General features: G+C 37.1%; 1 protein-coding gene across 2 annotated transcripts in view; it reads left to right on the top strand.

Annotated features, from left to right (window-relative positions):
* Positions 1 to 14,807, top strand: part of CAMSAP2 (calmodulin regulated spectrin associated protein family member 2) — a 74,658-nt gene that overhangs the window by 22,755 nt on the left and 37,096 nt on the right. For both annotated transcript variants that reach the window (XM_054384675.1, XM_054384674.1), the window contains exons 3-4: positions 12,130 to 12,291; positions 12,937 to 13,020. In XM_054384675.1, coding sequence (XP_054240650.1) covers positions 12,130 to 12,291; positions 12,937 to 13,020 — 246 coding nt within the window. The remainder of the gene's footprint in view (positions 1 to 12,129; positions 12,292 to 12,936; positions 13,021 to 14,807) is intronic.

Here is a 14,807-nt window from a genome sequence, read left to right on the forward strand (position 1 = left end):
GTTAGCTTTGAAAAGTAACAAGGTGAAAATTAAGTTCTTTGAGGCACATCCTGGGGGAAATGCCTTCCTAGATAAAGTATCGGGTGGCTGTGCGCTTTATAAGGGGTACAAAACATTTTCTCTGTTCTTCTAATCGCCAAAGTACAGGACCTACAGAACAGGAAAACTGCTTTTCTTTGCAAATGTAGCTGTGAAGTATCATCAGGACTTCCTGTCGTTGCAGGGCCAGCAGCACTGTACATGAAACAGTAACAGATGAGAGTCACAATTTGTTCTTCTCCTTCTCTCTTCCTTTTCATGAGAAAAGCATGTCCATATACAGACAAGATTGATTGGAGCTCTTCTGTTTGCAGAACAAACAATGGGAGTATTTGTTGGAAGTAGCAGAGGCTTTCAGAGAAGTTGATCTTAAAGTACTGATTGAGTATTTGGGGGGGGGGGAAGAGGAAGTGGGGAGTGAATGGTGGTTTATTTTCACTAAACATTGTTCAAAGCCAGCAGCTTTAGTAAATACTATCTCAGGGTGTACATAATGCCTAACAAAAGATAATGTTCTGTAAATCTAGAAAAGATAAACGAATGCATATCTCAGATTTTACCTAGATTTGAAAAGGATACTGGAGTGACCTAAAGTGAATACTACCAAATATCTCAATTAAGATCTGCTACTATAAGAACTAATTTAAAAATAACAACATAATTATACTTTGTCTGCCATTTCTGTGTGCAAAATATTTTAACAATTGTCCGAAGTTGTACAGTGCACCTAGGCTTTAAAACTACCACTCAGTTTTCAGTTGAAAAGGATTCATGTTTCTATGTAGGTAGTATTTACTAAAACAACATACTAGGTTATTTCCTTTTATCATCTTGTCCAATTTTACTTCAGCTGAAATGGACAATTAAGTTTTAGTTCTTAATTAAAATGTGTTTACAAATACTGTAGCTACAAGCTAATGGATGTTTTTAAGGCCAGGCTGGATGTGACTCTGGGCAACGTGATTTAGTGGAAGGTGTCCCTGCCTGTGGCAGAGGGGTTGGAACTAGATGATCCTTCCCACCCTGACAGTTCTGTCATTCTGTGAGTCTAATCACTGGATTTTCACAGTATTTTTAGTGAAAGAAATTTCATCTACATCTTCTTAGATATTGAAGCTATTCTTCCTTTATAGCATCTATGCCACAATTTCACTTGTTTTCTTTTCATCACAGACTTGTGATAGTTGTCTTTTGAAAGAACAATTTCACTTGTGAAGTTAGGCTATTTCTTTATCTAAACTCCATTTAAATTGCAGTTAATTAAGAAAAAAGTACTGTCCTTCAAATTACTCTGCTGTTTTTGTCTCAGGATATATGATTCAGAATGGGTTTCCTTTTAACATCATGATAATGCTGAGCATATGATGAATACTACTAGGTATGAATTAGAGGTTTGCCAAATACTTTAAGTAGGTTTCTCTCAGTTTTGGATTTTTACAGGTTAGTTTTACAACAGCTTTGTAATTCCCTAGCGTAATGGAGAGGAAAGGAGAAAAAGTGACTTAGATCTATATCTGGAGATTATGTCACTAATATACTATTCCTTCTGTCTCTCATCTAAAAATACCATTTTTTCCCTCTATACATTGAAAGTTATTTAACTCATTAGACCTGTCAAGATACATGCGCTGGGAGTGGGAATTTATTCCTGTAATTTTAAATGCTAGTTTTTGTTGTGAATTGTTTAACTTCTTAAATCCAGCATTCTGTCTCAAAGGTTAACTTTCGTACTTGCTGCTGTGAACAAGCACGTAAGAGCAGACTGTTAATATACTTACATAAACCTTTTGTTGCAGTCTTCTACATATTTCAGATGCCTTTTTAGAGAATGAAATTAGCTACATTAGCATGAGCAGTTTGAATCAGATTATATATTGAAAGCTAAGTGATACTTTGTGGTGAACTTTGGAAGCTTGGTACCTCACTTCTTTTTCCCTGGATTAGATAGCTGCACATTTCAGGATGCAGTAGATAGAGTGCTTAAAGTAGTGCTGCATACTGTTTCAGTGACATGTTTATTGAATTAACCAGATATAGAATAAAATCTGGGGGCTGGGTGAGAAGACTATAAAATTGGGCCTATTGATTTATTTTGTATTTATTTTTGTGAAAGACTTGTTTGTCTTTATCTCATCAAGCAGCATGTTTTGCCCTACTTGTGCAGCAGTACGTTTGCAAATATGAATGCATTCACTCCTGTATCTTGGTAGTGCATTCATTATCAGTAATTTGAGGAGAGTTTAAATTGTTTTATCCAGTGTCTTGTTGAAATACCAGGGTGTAATGACAAGTTCTCATGTTGGATCAGGGTTACAGTGGAATGAAGGTCCCAAGTTTATAAACAACTCAACAAGACTTGTTAGGCAAATGTGTCAATAATAAACAACTGGTGTTTGTAACAGTTGGTTACTCTATTTTATAACCTGTTAAAAAAAAAACTCAGTTATTTAAACTTCAAAAGTAAATTTGGAATATTATATCTGTTTTTGACTGAAGATCATCCAGTCCAACCCCCTTGCTGACACGGGTATGCCAAGATCAGGTTGCACAGGAAGGTGTCCAGTCAGGTTTTGAAAGTCTCCAGAGAGAGAAACTCCACAGCCTCTCTGGGCAGCCTATTCCAGTGCCCTGTCAGTCTCAAAGGGAAGTTTCTCCTTAAGTTGACGTGAAACCTCCTATGTTCTAGTTTGTGCCTGTTGTCCCTTGTCCTGTCACTGACCACCCACTGAGAAGAGCCCAGCCCCATCCTCAGTACCTTTAGATATTTATATGCATTTATAAGATGCCCTCTGTCTTCCCCAGGCTACAAAGCCCGTTGTGTCTCAGCCTCTCCTCACAAGAGAGATGCTCCAGTCCCCTAACCATCCCCTAACCTCCAGTGGATTCTCCAGTAGTTTCCTGTCCCTCTTGAACTGGGGAGTCCAGAACTGGACACAGTGCATTAAACAGCTACTTTATCATCTGCAGAAGGCACAATCAAAATAGAGATTTGGATTTGATACTTCATTTTGAAGTATCTGACCTATACAGCAAGTGTTAGACCCTGCGCTTTCTGATGGGCGGTATCTATTTTGCACTCAAGTGCCAAGAGGATGAACAGGAAGAGTGCCAGACAGTAGAAAGCATGTGTACTAGCATGAATGTCCCTGTCAGTTTGTCTTAATTGCTGTTATATTTTTGACATTTTCCTTTGCAGAAATACGAAAATTCTAAATTGTATTTATGAGGTAAAATGTAGTTTATTTCAAGTGAGGATTACTCATCTCCATCAATATTTAGAAGCTTGTGAAATACTTCTTCAATCATCTCTCATCCCTCACTTCTGTACCAGTACCTTTCATTTCTTCTGGGCTAATAAAATAAAGTATAGAGTGAATATATCCACTGTAGCTGTGTTCTGTACACCAGGTACACATAACCTACTGGAAGCTGAAATATCACAGGACTGGGAGAAATCACATGTGTGTTCTCTTGTAGGCATGGCATTCACCTAGCCAGTGTTGTTTCTTGGGGCTGTATCACACCTCTTTGCCTTGCTTGATGTATGCATAGGTATCCAACATAAACTTGAAAAAGACTTTTAATCCTAGTTCTTGAGTAATATGTCTGAAAACTGCAACTATTCTGTGTTTGAGGATGAATACAGTGAGCTCTATGTCCAAGCCAAAAATAATTAAAAAACTAATTGCAGAAGATGTATTTAGTTTTAATGCCACTGAAATTGTGTTCTGTTTGAATATTTTGGCAGGTTGTCATTATACCTGGATATGAAGGGCTTGTGTGGTTTCTGGGCAGCCTGTGACGGTGTATCTTGTGCTTGTAGCAGAGGTTTCAAATAATGGTGTTGGTATTTACTGCTATTCTAGTAATTGCCATCTTAAGTCATTGAAATGTGAAATTTGGTAATGAAGAGGCATAAGTTACTAGTTTTCATGTTTTGTACTGTGTTTTTCTGTTCAGCTGTTTTCTGGTGGTTTGTTTCATTTCTCCCCTTTCTGAGTTCTCTTAACTCAGCTGGTTGTAGTTGGGGAGAAAAGGAGGAGTGATATTTTGCCAGAGAAAATGGTTGTTTACTACAATGTAAATAGGTTATTACTGCAACTGACTGTACTGTTTTGAGAGCTACTAATTATGCAATGTCTCCTGGAATAACATTATGAACCAAAAATGCATGGGGAATGAGAACAAGATTGTGTGTCTTATTGTTTTAATCTTTAAATAGACCCGAAACTGGCACCCCATTACCAAAGGGAGGTGGAGGAAGGAGACTTTTCCAATTCATTTTCATACCATACAAACCATTAGTTTACAAACAGATACTTGTGAAGGATGATAACGGAGATTTGTTCTACCTTGGCTGACAGTTAGCAGAGTAGTCTATAGTTCACATTGTTCTATCTTTATTCTTGGGAAGAGAACACTCTAGTCTTCTCTATGTGTATGCCACAAGCTAATTACCTTTTTCATTTTTAAAAAGAAAAAGTTTTCCTGGAAAGAAAACGTACTTACTGAAGATCATATCATATCCAGAAGTAATTTTCATGGCTTTTCCAAAGGAACTTTCAAGAAGAGCTTTAGTTACTATCTCACTGACTTTCCATTCTTGTGAAAAGCTGAGGGAAAAACAATCTATTGCTTTGCCAGTATGCTGCTTAAATTTCAGATTATTTTCATCTCATCCTCATCACAGCCCTCTTCTGCCTGTCAATCTATTGATACTGATCTGCAGCAGTACTTAACACAGCCTGTATGGCCCTTTGTTTGCTGGAAGCTTGTAGTGATGGGGACTACAGCCAGATGTCCTGTGAAAATCTGAGCAGTGGATGAAGCAGACATCCCTGGGTGCAAGTAATTAATAAAAAGGATTATTGGTAAAGCAGGATCTTCTGTGAAGGCATGCAGATTGCTGTTTCTTGAGTACAGAATTAGTTGGGAAGATGAAAAAACCATAAAGTTTACAGTAAAATAATTAGTTTATACCTGCATGTGTGTATACGTATATATAAGTCTCTTTCTGAAGAAGCCTTACCTACCTTTAGAAGTTCAAGATGTATTTTAAAGCTTGATGTTTATACTCCAGGTTAACCAAACAAGTGGAAAGGTTTTTCGATCTAATTATCAAGCCAACTATAACACACCTTTCCCACTTCTGCCATAACATTGTTGTGGACCATATCCATGCTTAGCAGCTGCTGTTGTGTCTGGCCTGTCGCAATCCTTTAATGAGGAGATGGAAGAAATGTTGGTCAGCTGTCTGATTTAGTAATGCAATTTAGTCAGAAGCTTGTCACTTGCAAGGTTTTATTATGTTAACAGATTTCTTGTGATGAGTGTAATTTTCTGCCTGTTTTAATTTCTTAGATACTGCTGACACAGTTTTGACCTTGGCTGTTACTTCAAAAGAAAATGTTTGACAAGGTCAATTTCCCTCTCATGTCTTACTGTGTGGTGTTATGGTCTATAAATGTGGTATTTCTATAAACCTTTGAGGAAAAGGTCAAACACCTCCCATTCTTAATGTAATTGCCATTACAGTAATGAGTGTGATGACCTTATTTCTCTGCCCTTTTTATGGTTAACAAAGAAACAGCAAGGAAATTATCAGAAGTCTCTTCATATGCAAGTACAGGAAGAGTTCTTTTGTTTTCGTCTAAAAATTGAAGATGATTTTCCTCTTTCTGAAGATAGTTTGTGGGAATGGGCCAGGCATAACATTTTGATTGCTATAGCCAGTGTTTTCCTAGAAAGAAAGCTAAGGCTAAAAAAGATACTTATGTTTCTGTCCTGAAGGTAGAGTTTTGAATATGGGATGCTTACATGTCAGAGGCATTAGCTTCAACACTGACTTTTTTTTTTTTTTTTGGGTTTATCTAAGATGCTAAAAGATGCACATTTCCCCAGCATACAACAAAAACATAAATTTGGGCCAAGGAGGATAATCACCTCTCAAAAACAAAGATGAGTTTTTGGAACAAAAACCCTAATACTGTGTTCATAATTAAAAGTTGTTCATAAAATGTTTTTCCTGAGTAATTTAAGTCTGTATTTCCAGTATTGCGTTTTGGCGAGAGTCTCACATGAATTCCAGCTGGGATATACATTTCCTGAGAAAACTGAGTAGAATGTAGGAGCTAAAATCTTACCCTGGAAAGCCTGTCCCAGAAGTGTGCAGATGCAGCCATCTCACCATAATGTTAGCAAACGACACCTTAAACAATGATGTGTTAGGGTATACACAGAAAAGCAGAAGGAAAACGAGGAGGAGTCTGTTCAGATGGAAATGTAGGAGCATTTTACATTGCCTGTTCATGTAGAAATTGCTGCTTGTTTACCCCTTTTTGAAAGATAACATCCTGTTTGCTTTCAACTTCTAACACCATCTTCTAACGTAGGTTTTATGTGGTAGGCTGAATTATGCTGGATTGAAGTCTGCATCGTTTTACACTTCTATTGACAGTATTCTGGATTTATATTGTAACAGAGCAGCACAGCAGTTGGCAGAGTTCAGCTGGGCTTTGGGTGAGCTCCAGGTTTTTTAACAACCATCCTGGAGTTCAGTTTGAGATTTCCATTGATAATTTGGCCCTACTTTGGTTTGAGAAATGAGGGAACCATAGCTAATTTTGTTTCTCCTCTGGTCGGAAAGCAGTGTGCTGTATTTACCTTTGTTTTAAATATATATATATATATATATGAAGCTTGATAGAAATACAGTGATATTGAGAGGTCAATATTTGAAGCTAATGAAAGCTACAGTATTTATCTCCGTTTTAGTTTAGCCATACATTTACAATGAGATTTTTGTGATTTTTGTAGTGAGAAGGATACCAGCTAACTCTTAACAGGATAGAAGGCGTTAGGTGGTTGCCCAGAGTGGTTGTACATTCTCCATCCTTGTTGATACTTAAAATTTGACTGAAAATGTCCTTGAGAAACCTGACCTAGCTGGACCTGGTTTGGGAAGGGAGTTGGTCTGAGTTTTTCTAGGTTTCTAAGTAGGTTTGGGATTTGGTTTTTTTTTTTGTTGTGTGTTGTGGTTTTTTGGGGGGTGGGAGGGGCTGTAATTTTGAGTTCCTCTCCAGCAAACTGCAGAAAATGAGAAACTTGTTTCAGTCTATCTCCAACTGAAACTCATCTAAATTGCAATGAGTATCAACCTTCCAATCTCTGTTGTGTCAAACACATGAATTGAACAAACCAGTATATTGTACTATTCATCACTGTAATTAAAGCATCATTTTTCTCTCACTCTCATTAGTACTGTGTGTGGAAGAGCTCATTATTAGAATGTAGTTCATCAGAACCCAAGGCCACTGAGTAGTAGAAGGAGTTGTGTTCAGTGTGAAGAACCGTGTAAAATTTAATCCTCTGTGTTATTTTGGGCAAAATCTTAATAAATCATTGTAATACCAAGTTGGTGGGACAGGTTCTACCAGATGGGTGTTTTACATTGATTCAATGCTTTAAACCTTTTGACAATTGTGAGATAAAGTTTGAGAGTAACTAGTTTTCCTATTAAGAAAATGGCAAACCAGAAAGGCAGGTTAGCCAGAAAGCATGTTCTATCACAATTACCTGAGCAGCAAAAGCTGCCATTCAGAAATGGTTGTCAGTATTTTACTGTGAAAAGGATTAACTAGAAGTCTATGTTACAAAGTCTCAGAACTAGTGCTCTGATAACACACTGAGCAGTGGCTCGTGAGTGGCATTGTCTATAGGGCTTGTAGCATGCTGTGGTACAGTGTCAGACTAAGTCATGCACTAGACAAGATGTGCTCCTTCACTCTTACCTTCATGAATTAATATTCTAGCCTCTTTTTTCTTTATTATCTCTTCTTTTATGTACTTACAGCACATCATTCAAACCTGAACTGTTCACCCCATATTCTGTAGCAACCCAGCTTGTCTTGTCACTGCTCCTGGATCACCATGAGGAAGTGGTAGTTTCCCAGCACTCCTAATGCTGTGTCCCTTCAGCAGATGTTTTGAGATGAACAAACTTGGATACTTCTGCTGATAGCTGTCTCTGGTGGCATTTAGCTGAGCTGCCAGAAAAGTTAAACCACTGCTTTTAATGTAATTACTATGCAGGCATGAGTGAGGCAGGAAGAAGGAACTACTTTTTATTTATATATGAATGTAGTTGGTTTATTACCAAAATCCCATTTTTCTTTTTCCCACTTCTGTAGTCTTGAAGGATTGTTGGACACAGTTGTAACAGAAGTAGTTCCATTTTATATATTTGCAGCTTATTCTTGTTTTAAATGTCTAGAGCATAACAGCAAGGAGACAGTGCATATATGTAACAGACTGTAAGTTTTGTAAGGAATTTTTGTTTCTGGTTACTCTGGACAGGATTTGTCAGTGTAATCTAGGACAACCGTAAGTTTCTGCAAATTCAAAATACTCCGGGAAATTTGAGGCTGATGCTTTTCATTCATCTACGTGTGTACAATTATTTTGTTATATGTTATTCTACATTAAATCATTATTTAGTTGAACCTACTCAACGAATTTATTTTTTTTTTAAATATGGAATACTTGGCAGAAAGGTACTGAAGTGCCTTAGTGGTTGTACCATTAGGCACTTGATTCTTCCAGTAAAGAGGCTACAGGCAACTTCTGGAGTAATTCTTAAAGTACATATTTTTTAAAATAGATCAGAGTAGGTAGTGTGAAACTATAAAATGTCAAAGTAAAAATAATGTGATGAGCACCATTTGCTAGTTCTTGATTCCAGTGCATGTCATGCAAGTATTTTGTTTCGCTATGACCTAGAGTGTGACAAGGTCTCGCTTGGTTATGTTATTAAGATAGAATCTGGGAATCTCTATTAAGTATTTAGTTAGGATCAATTTAGTAGATCATTCAGATTATTTCATTTCCCTTACAAACAATGAGGAAACCTTAGGTAGAAGATTTTGGAAGTGCTATCAAAACGCTCAAGTATCTGCACTTAAATGCTTTGTTTTCAGAGGTGAATTACATTTCCCATCTTAGATGTGTATAGTCAGTCAAATATATATTCACAAAATTGATTACTGAATTTTAAAAGTTAACCAAAACCAGAAGGTTATAATAAATATTGAAAGTAAACCACATTCCCCCCACCTTGCAGAACCTGCTGTGATGTGTTTAGCATGACTCAGTAATGCTTGTTGTTGCTGAACAAGTGTCTTATCGGAGTCAAGTGCTTGTGCTTCATGAAAATGAAGAGAGGAGGTAATTTGGCATGATCACTCCATTGCAGGACAAGAATAACTAGACAACTGGGGTTATCTTATAATTGTGCCAGGCATAAGTACTGTGAGAGGCTAGGGAAGAATTACATCCAGAAAACATCAAAGAGAGCTGAGCTGAATATTTCAATGCAATTTTATGGTTTGTTTCTCAGGGTGGTAGATGCAAATTGACTCACATTCTTCTGTTTACTGGTTTAAAAACAAATCTTCTTTTGAGTGTCTTGCCTGGACTATAAAGAAAATAATTTGGAGTCACTTTGTTGATTCTGAGATGTTTATATTTGATAGCTTACATAAAATAAAGTTGTGACTTGGATCCAGTCAGTGGGGATAAAAGTTGGTTTGGATAGTACAGAGTATTATCTAAGGTCATCCCTTTCATGGTTTACTGAAGTAGTTTGCAGTTCATTAACAGTTTGCTAGAAGCATTGAAAATGTGACTCAGCTAGGTAGTTGTAAATATTGCTTTTTCCTTAATGTATTTACAATGTTTTGAGCATATTGACTGTTCTAGGAACACTTCAGTAGCTTTCTGTCTGTGTTGGCAGTCATCTTCATAGGCACGATCAAGTTTTGCAGAGAAATTGATGATCCAGCATGGGGAAGTGAAGGCTATGAAATTCCCCCTGGGAGAATTGCCAGTGATCGCTTTTCTTGCAGGCTGCTATTTGACCACATACACAGTAACCACTAAACAATTGGTGTTGAAGATTCTGCCTCCAAATCTGTTTGGAGCTTCCTAGGTTGTCAGATCTCAACTTCAAGGTTGTATCCACCCCACAGGAAGGGGATGAAAACAACCCTCTGGTGCAGCAAGCAGCCTGCACGGTTCTGGATCCACAGGGGTGGCTCCAGCACATCTCTAGCAGTAGCATTCCACATGACCCCCCTCTTGCATCTGACTGGAAAATGTGGATTTGTGCACTATCTACTCTTAAGAAACAAATCTAGCATTTTTTTGCTTATTTCAGTACCTCCATTTTATTTTCTGGAAATGGTACTGTGTTTTAACCCATCTGCTGCTCAGACTAGGCAACAAAGATATAATAGCACGGAAAAAACAACAGAGCAATGAACCTTGAATGTCTAAGACAGTCCAAGTCTTCCCTTCTTCCTTCCTGTTTTGCACTTGCTAATCTACCTTTCTGCACTGGAAACTCCTGCAGGACTGCATGGACTTGTACAGCAGACCCAGGCTTTGCAATTCCTCACAAGATTTACTAGGAGCTAGTGATTCTCAACTCCTCTGTGCTGCATTGCAGGGCCAGTAAAGGAGTGATGACCCTCTTGTATCTTAGGTAGGGAATTGTGTTTCACACTGAGAGTGCAGGCTCCTCAGCAGGCTGGGCATGGGCCATACTCCCTGTCTTTTCCTTCTTAAATACTTACGGTAGCAAGAATTCAGCTCCACAGTTCTTTCATTCATTTGCATATAATAGCTTGTGTCAGTCCTCTAAAGGTCTGTAAATAAATTCATAAGGCAGATGAATATGGTGGAAAGAATTTATTCTGAAGAAGTCATTCAGGGTGGGCAGGACTGAGGAGGTGCTGGTTCCTAGCCTAGCTGCAGTACTTGTGCTAGGAGCATGCATGAAGTGTGTGGAGGATAAGGCTCTCTGGTCGCATCCAGGGTCCAAAGAAAGTTGGCTGTTTGTGTATGTCTTTAGTTAGTAGACAAATTATAGTTTGACTTTTTTTTTGTCACACAAAACTACTTAACTCCTTTAATAAAAGTGGTATGTGCAGCTCCCTGCTTCTGAAGCCAGCATCATCATCACTTTACATTGTTGATATCACCAGTAAGGGCAGCACTAAGCCTGGATCTGTTCATCTTTTTCCTGCTGGGAATTCTGGAATACATGATGTGTGTGCATTACCTTAATTATAATGATTAGACAGCATATTGCAGTGTGACTCATGTTATTCAATGCTGTTGCTATGGCTGTTATAGCTACCTTGTAATACATTCATACGAGTATTTTCATTAGAATTGAAGTGATTTTTTATTTCCATTGTGGGCTGTGTTTAAAGGCAATGTTAAAAAACAAAACACAAACAACACAACTGTTCTGGTTCATGAGAAATGTTGCTTAATACTTAACTGTTGGTGGTGTTCTTATCATGAAACAGAAGCAAATCTGTTTAGCTGCAGGCAATGCCTCTACAAACCACCACAATTTTCTTACTGAGTCAGAAGAACCTAGTGTAAATCCTGATAGTCATTCTCTATTTTAATTCTGGGGGTTGGTTTTGGTTTTGTTTTATATTTTTTTAAAATCATTAAAAACTGTGGAAATTACTTTTGTGTTGGTTTTGTACTTAAGAGAAGTATAATTGCATCTCCTTTCTGAATTATGACTTGAAAAACACATACAGTTCCATTTATTAATGTAGCATTTTTATGATGAGGGTTGTTTACCAGGCAGGCTCGGCTTTTATTTCCAGTACAAATGATATTGATCAGGCAGAGGTTCTATTTTCACTGCAGTGACACATTTAAAAGATGGCTTCAGCTCTGTTAGAAGTGACCTAATGTCTGAATCCTTAGAACTGCTTATTCTTTCCATTGTCAATTTTTTACTTTTGCTGTTAATTTTGTTACAGAAGTTATTTTAATTCACAGTAAGCTTTTTTTAAAATTAATGTCCCTGTGCTTTGTTTTGCCTTCTCAAATCTGTTACATGTTTGTCTTCATTTGTCTTTAATTCAAAAACTGACAACCAGGCAGCAAACTTGTAGCATTTACAGTTTTGGTCTTTGCATGTTTGTGGCTGCATTGAGAAATGGTACTTAAGAAAGTGATATTTTGGTTTGCAAACTAATTGGGTATTGCTGCTTTGCTTTGTAGAGTGCTCACTTGGCCATGATCGATACTCTTATGATGGCATATACTGTAGAGATGGTCAGTGTTGAGAAAGTGATTGCATGCACTCAGCAGTATTCATCCTTCTTCCAAGCTACAGATCTACCCTACGACATTGAGGATGCTGTCATGTACTGGATAAACAAGGTATGAATACTGGAAATGCAAGCTGTGGTTTTCTTTGTAGTGCCTATGTGAGTAGTGATGAGTGGGTACGTGTGCAGGTATATCAAGACTGTGTCTGATACAAAGTGTTCCCTCATCAGCTGTGTATGGATAATAAAACCCAAAGTTTGCAGAAATAAGTTAAATGTTATGTAAACTAAGCAAATGGGAAGTCTAAATAAAATATTGTAATATACATTACCTACAACAGCAGTTATTGTCATGTTGAGACACCATGACAACTGCTCAAGGGCCTCTTTTTGGCTCTAAGAGTTGTTGTCTCATTGTGTAATTTATTGTGATGTAAACCCAAGGTATTCTCTTTGTATTTGAACACATCTTGCTTGATCAACCTTCACTACATAATCAAATCAAGTAATAAGGATACACTGTTAATCAAATGTGATTGAGCATAATAAGGGGCAGGTCAGTTTGCACAATGGTTGCCTCAGACAGCATCTGAAACTGACATTCGCTGATTATGCTTCAGGGCTCTATGTAGTCTGAAATATTTGTTTAATGTTTTCAGTTAAGTTGGTGTTAGTGATTTATAGACCTTTGGGAAACTCAAAATTTCTATGACTTGTTTCCTAGAAAAGACCACTGAATAAACTATTTTGTCTTTAGGTAAATGAACATTTGAAAGACATAATGGAACAGGAACAAAAACTGAAAGAGCATCACAGTGCAGAATCTGCAGGAGGTCAGAAGGTGGGTTTTGGAAGTTAAAACATTAAACAAGGACAAGCATTTATGTGGAAATAAAAACTACATGAATATAGTATGTATAGGTAAATACACAATTGAAGGCATTGAACTTCTAAAACAACCTTCTAGAATGCAGGATTTTTGTTACTGGTTTTATTGTTTCCATAAAAATATCCACTTAGAGGTAACACTAACAGAGTTGCAGTTTTTATTCGCAGTTGGCTTTTTTGACAGTTAAATCTTTGATAGCAGGGAAGCATCTCTTACGTTAGTTTTAAGGGATTTATTAAGATTAATGCTTCCAAATGAATTAAATCTGTAGTGAGGTCTGATATGAAAAAGACAACTACATTTGTATTCATGATTTTTTAATGGTTTTATTTCCTTGTGAATTGCACTCATCTCAAAAGAGAAACCTGTATGTGGAATCATGGGAACCTTTGCTCTGGCTGTGATCCAAAAGACTGGTTGATTACAGGTTTTATTATATATGCAATAAAACCAGATTATGTTTGATTCCCTTTCCTAACAGGATTTTATTTCCTTTTGTTTGTGGAGCACAGTTAATTAAGTAGAGTTATACCCATCAAAATAGATACAGTTCCAGAGCAGGTAAAATTGCTTGCTTCAGAGGAAGATAGTTGATGCTATCGTTACCTAATTATTATTAGGGAATGGGTAATCAGTTTGAACACACAAACTTCCAAACTACTGCAAGCTGTAATCCTAGTTTTATGTAAGCAGCTCCTTTTTAATTCTGATGGAGTTGCAGGTCACCTAGCTACGTTAGAAGTTCAGGTTCAAAAAGCATGAATGCAATGAGTGTCCCTGTGCTGCTGGTTTGTTTTGTTGTTTTTTTTTTTTTAATATAAGGAAAGATGAAGGATAATTAGGAAGTGTGTGACTCCATAAAAGAAAATGTGTTGTGTTTTTTGTTTTGTTTTTTTTTTACAGTAGTGGTATTGCCCTGATCTGGGAGATTTAATCTGTGTTCAGTAGTAGTAATAGCATAGAAATACAAAGAATGAGATGCCCTTGACAAGCTAATTTCTCAAAATCAGATAAACCTTAGCTGTTTCTACAAATCTGTGGTGAACCTTCTTGCAATAAATAGTAAATCACTACATTTCTAAACATTGTAAGCATCATATACACAGATAAATAAATGACACAACTGCTAGGCTCACTTTTCTATTTCTGGGTAGATAAAAACAGTATTAACAGATGATGAGATTTCTTTTGTTTTTCCTTCACTTCTGCTGCTGGCTTCCTGTAGAAGATAAGAGAGGAAAGAGTGTAGTCTTCTGTTGATCTAGATCGGCTGGTGATTTGTAGTAACCTCATCTTTTTCTGGTAGAGTCTCTGCATCTTCTTTCAGAATCAGGATTTCAAGTTCTGTGGTGCACAGCTTTGATTTTCAGCCTTCCGTTAAATAATCTGTAGTGAATGTTGGATTGCTCTGGTCAAACTGCTGGTTTTCAATGCAATTAGACTTTTTACCAAAACTTGTTATTTTCCCATCTGCTTCTGTGATTTTTTTGACTGAACCAGCCTTAACAGATTCAAGCCCAATTAATGCCAATCCTATGAGAGAAACAAATGTTAAGAGTATTTATCCAAACACCTAAATTCTTTAAAGTTTTTTTAAAATTAAACAGTGCAATTTTTTTTGTAAAGGTGAAATGCTAACACCAGAGTTCCACTTTGAATTAGTGTGTCACAAATCCACACTGCTAGCAAAAGCTAACCAATCAAGAAGAAAAGTTTGTAGCAGGTCAGCTTCTTGATCC

Source organism: Indicator indicator, chromosome 10 (assembly GCF_027791375.1).
Source record: "Indicator indicator isolate 239-I01 chromosome 10, UM_Iind_1.1, whole genome shotgun sequence".
Taxonomy (NCBI): domain Eukaryota; kingdom Metazoa; phylum Chordata; class Aves; order Piciformes; family Indicatoridae; genus Indicator; species Indicator indicator.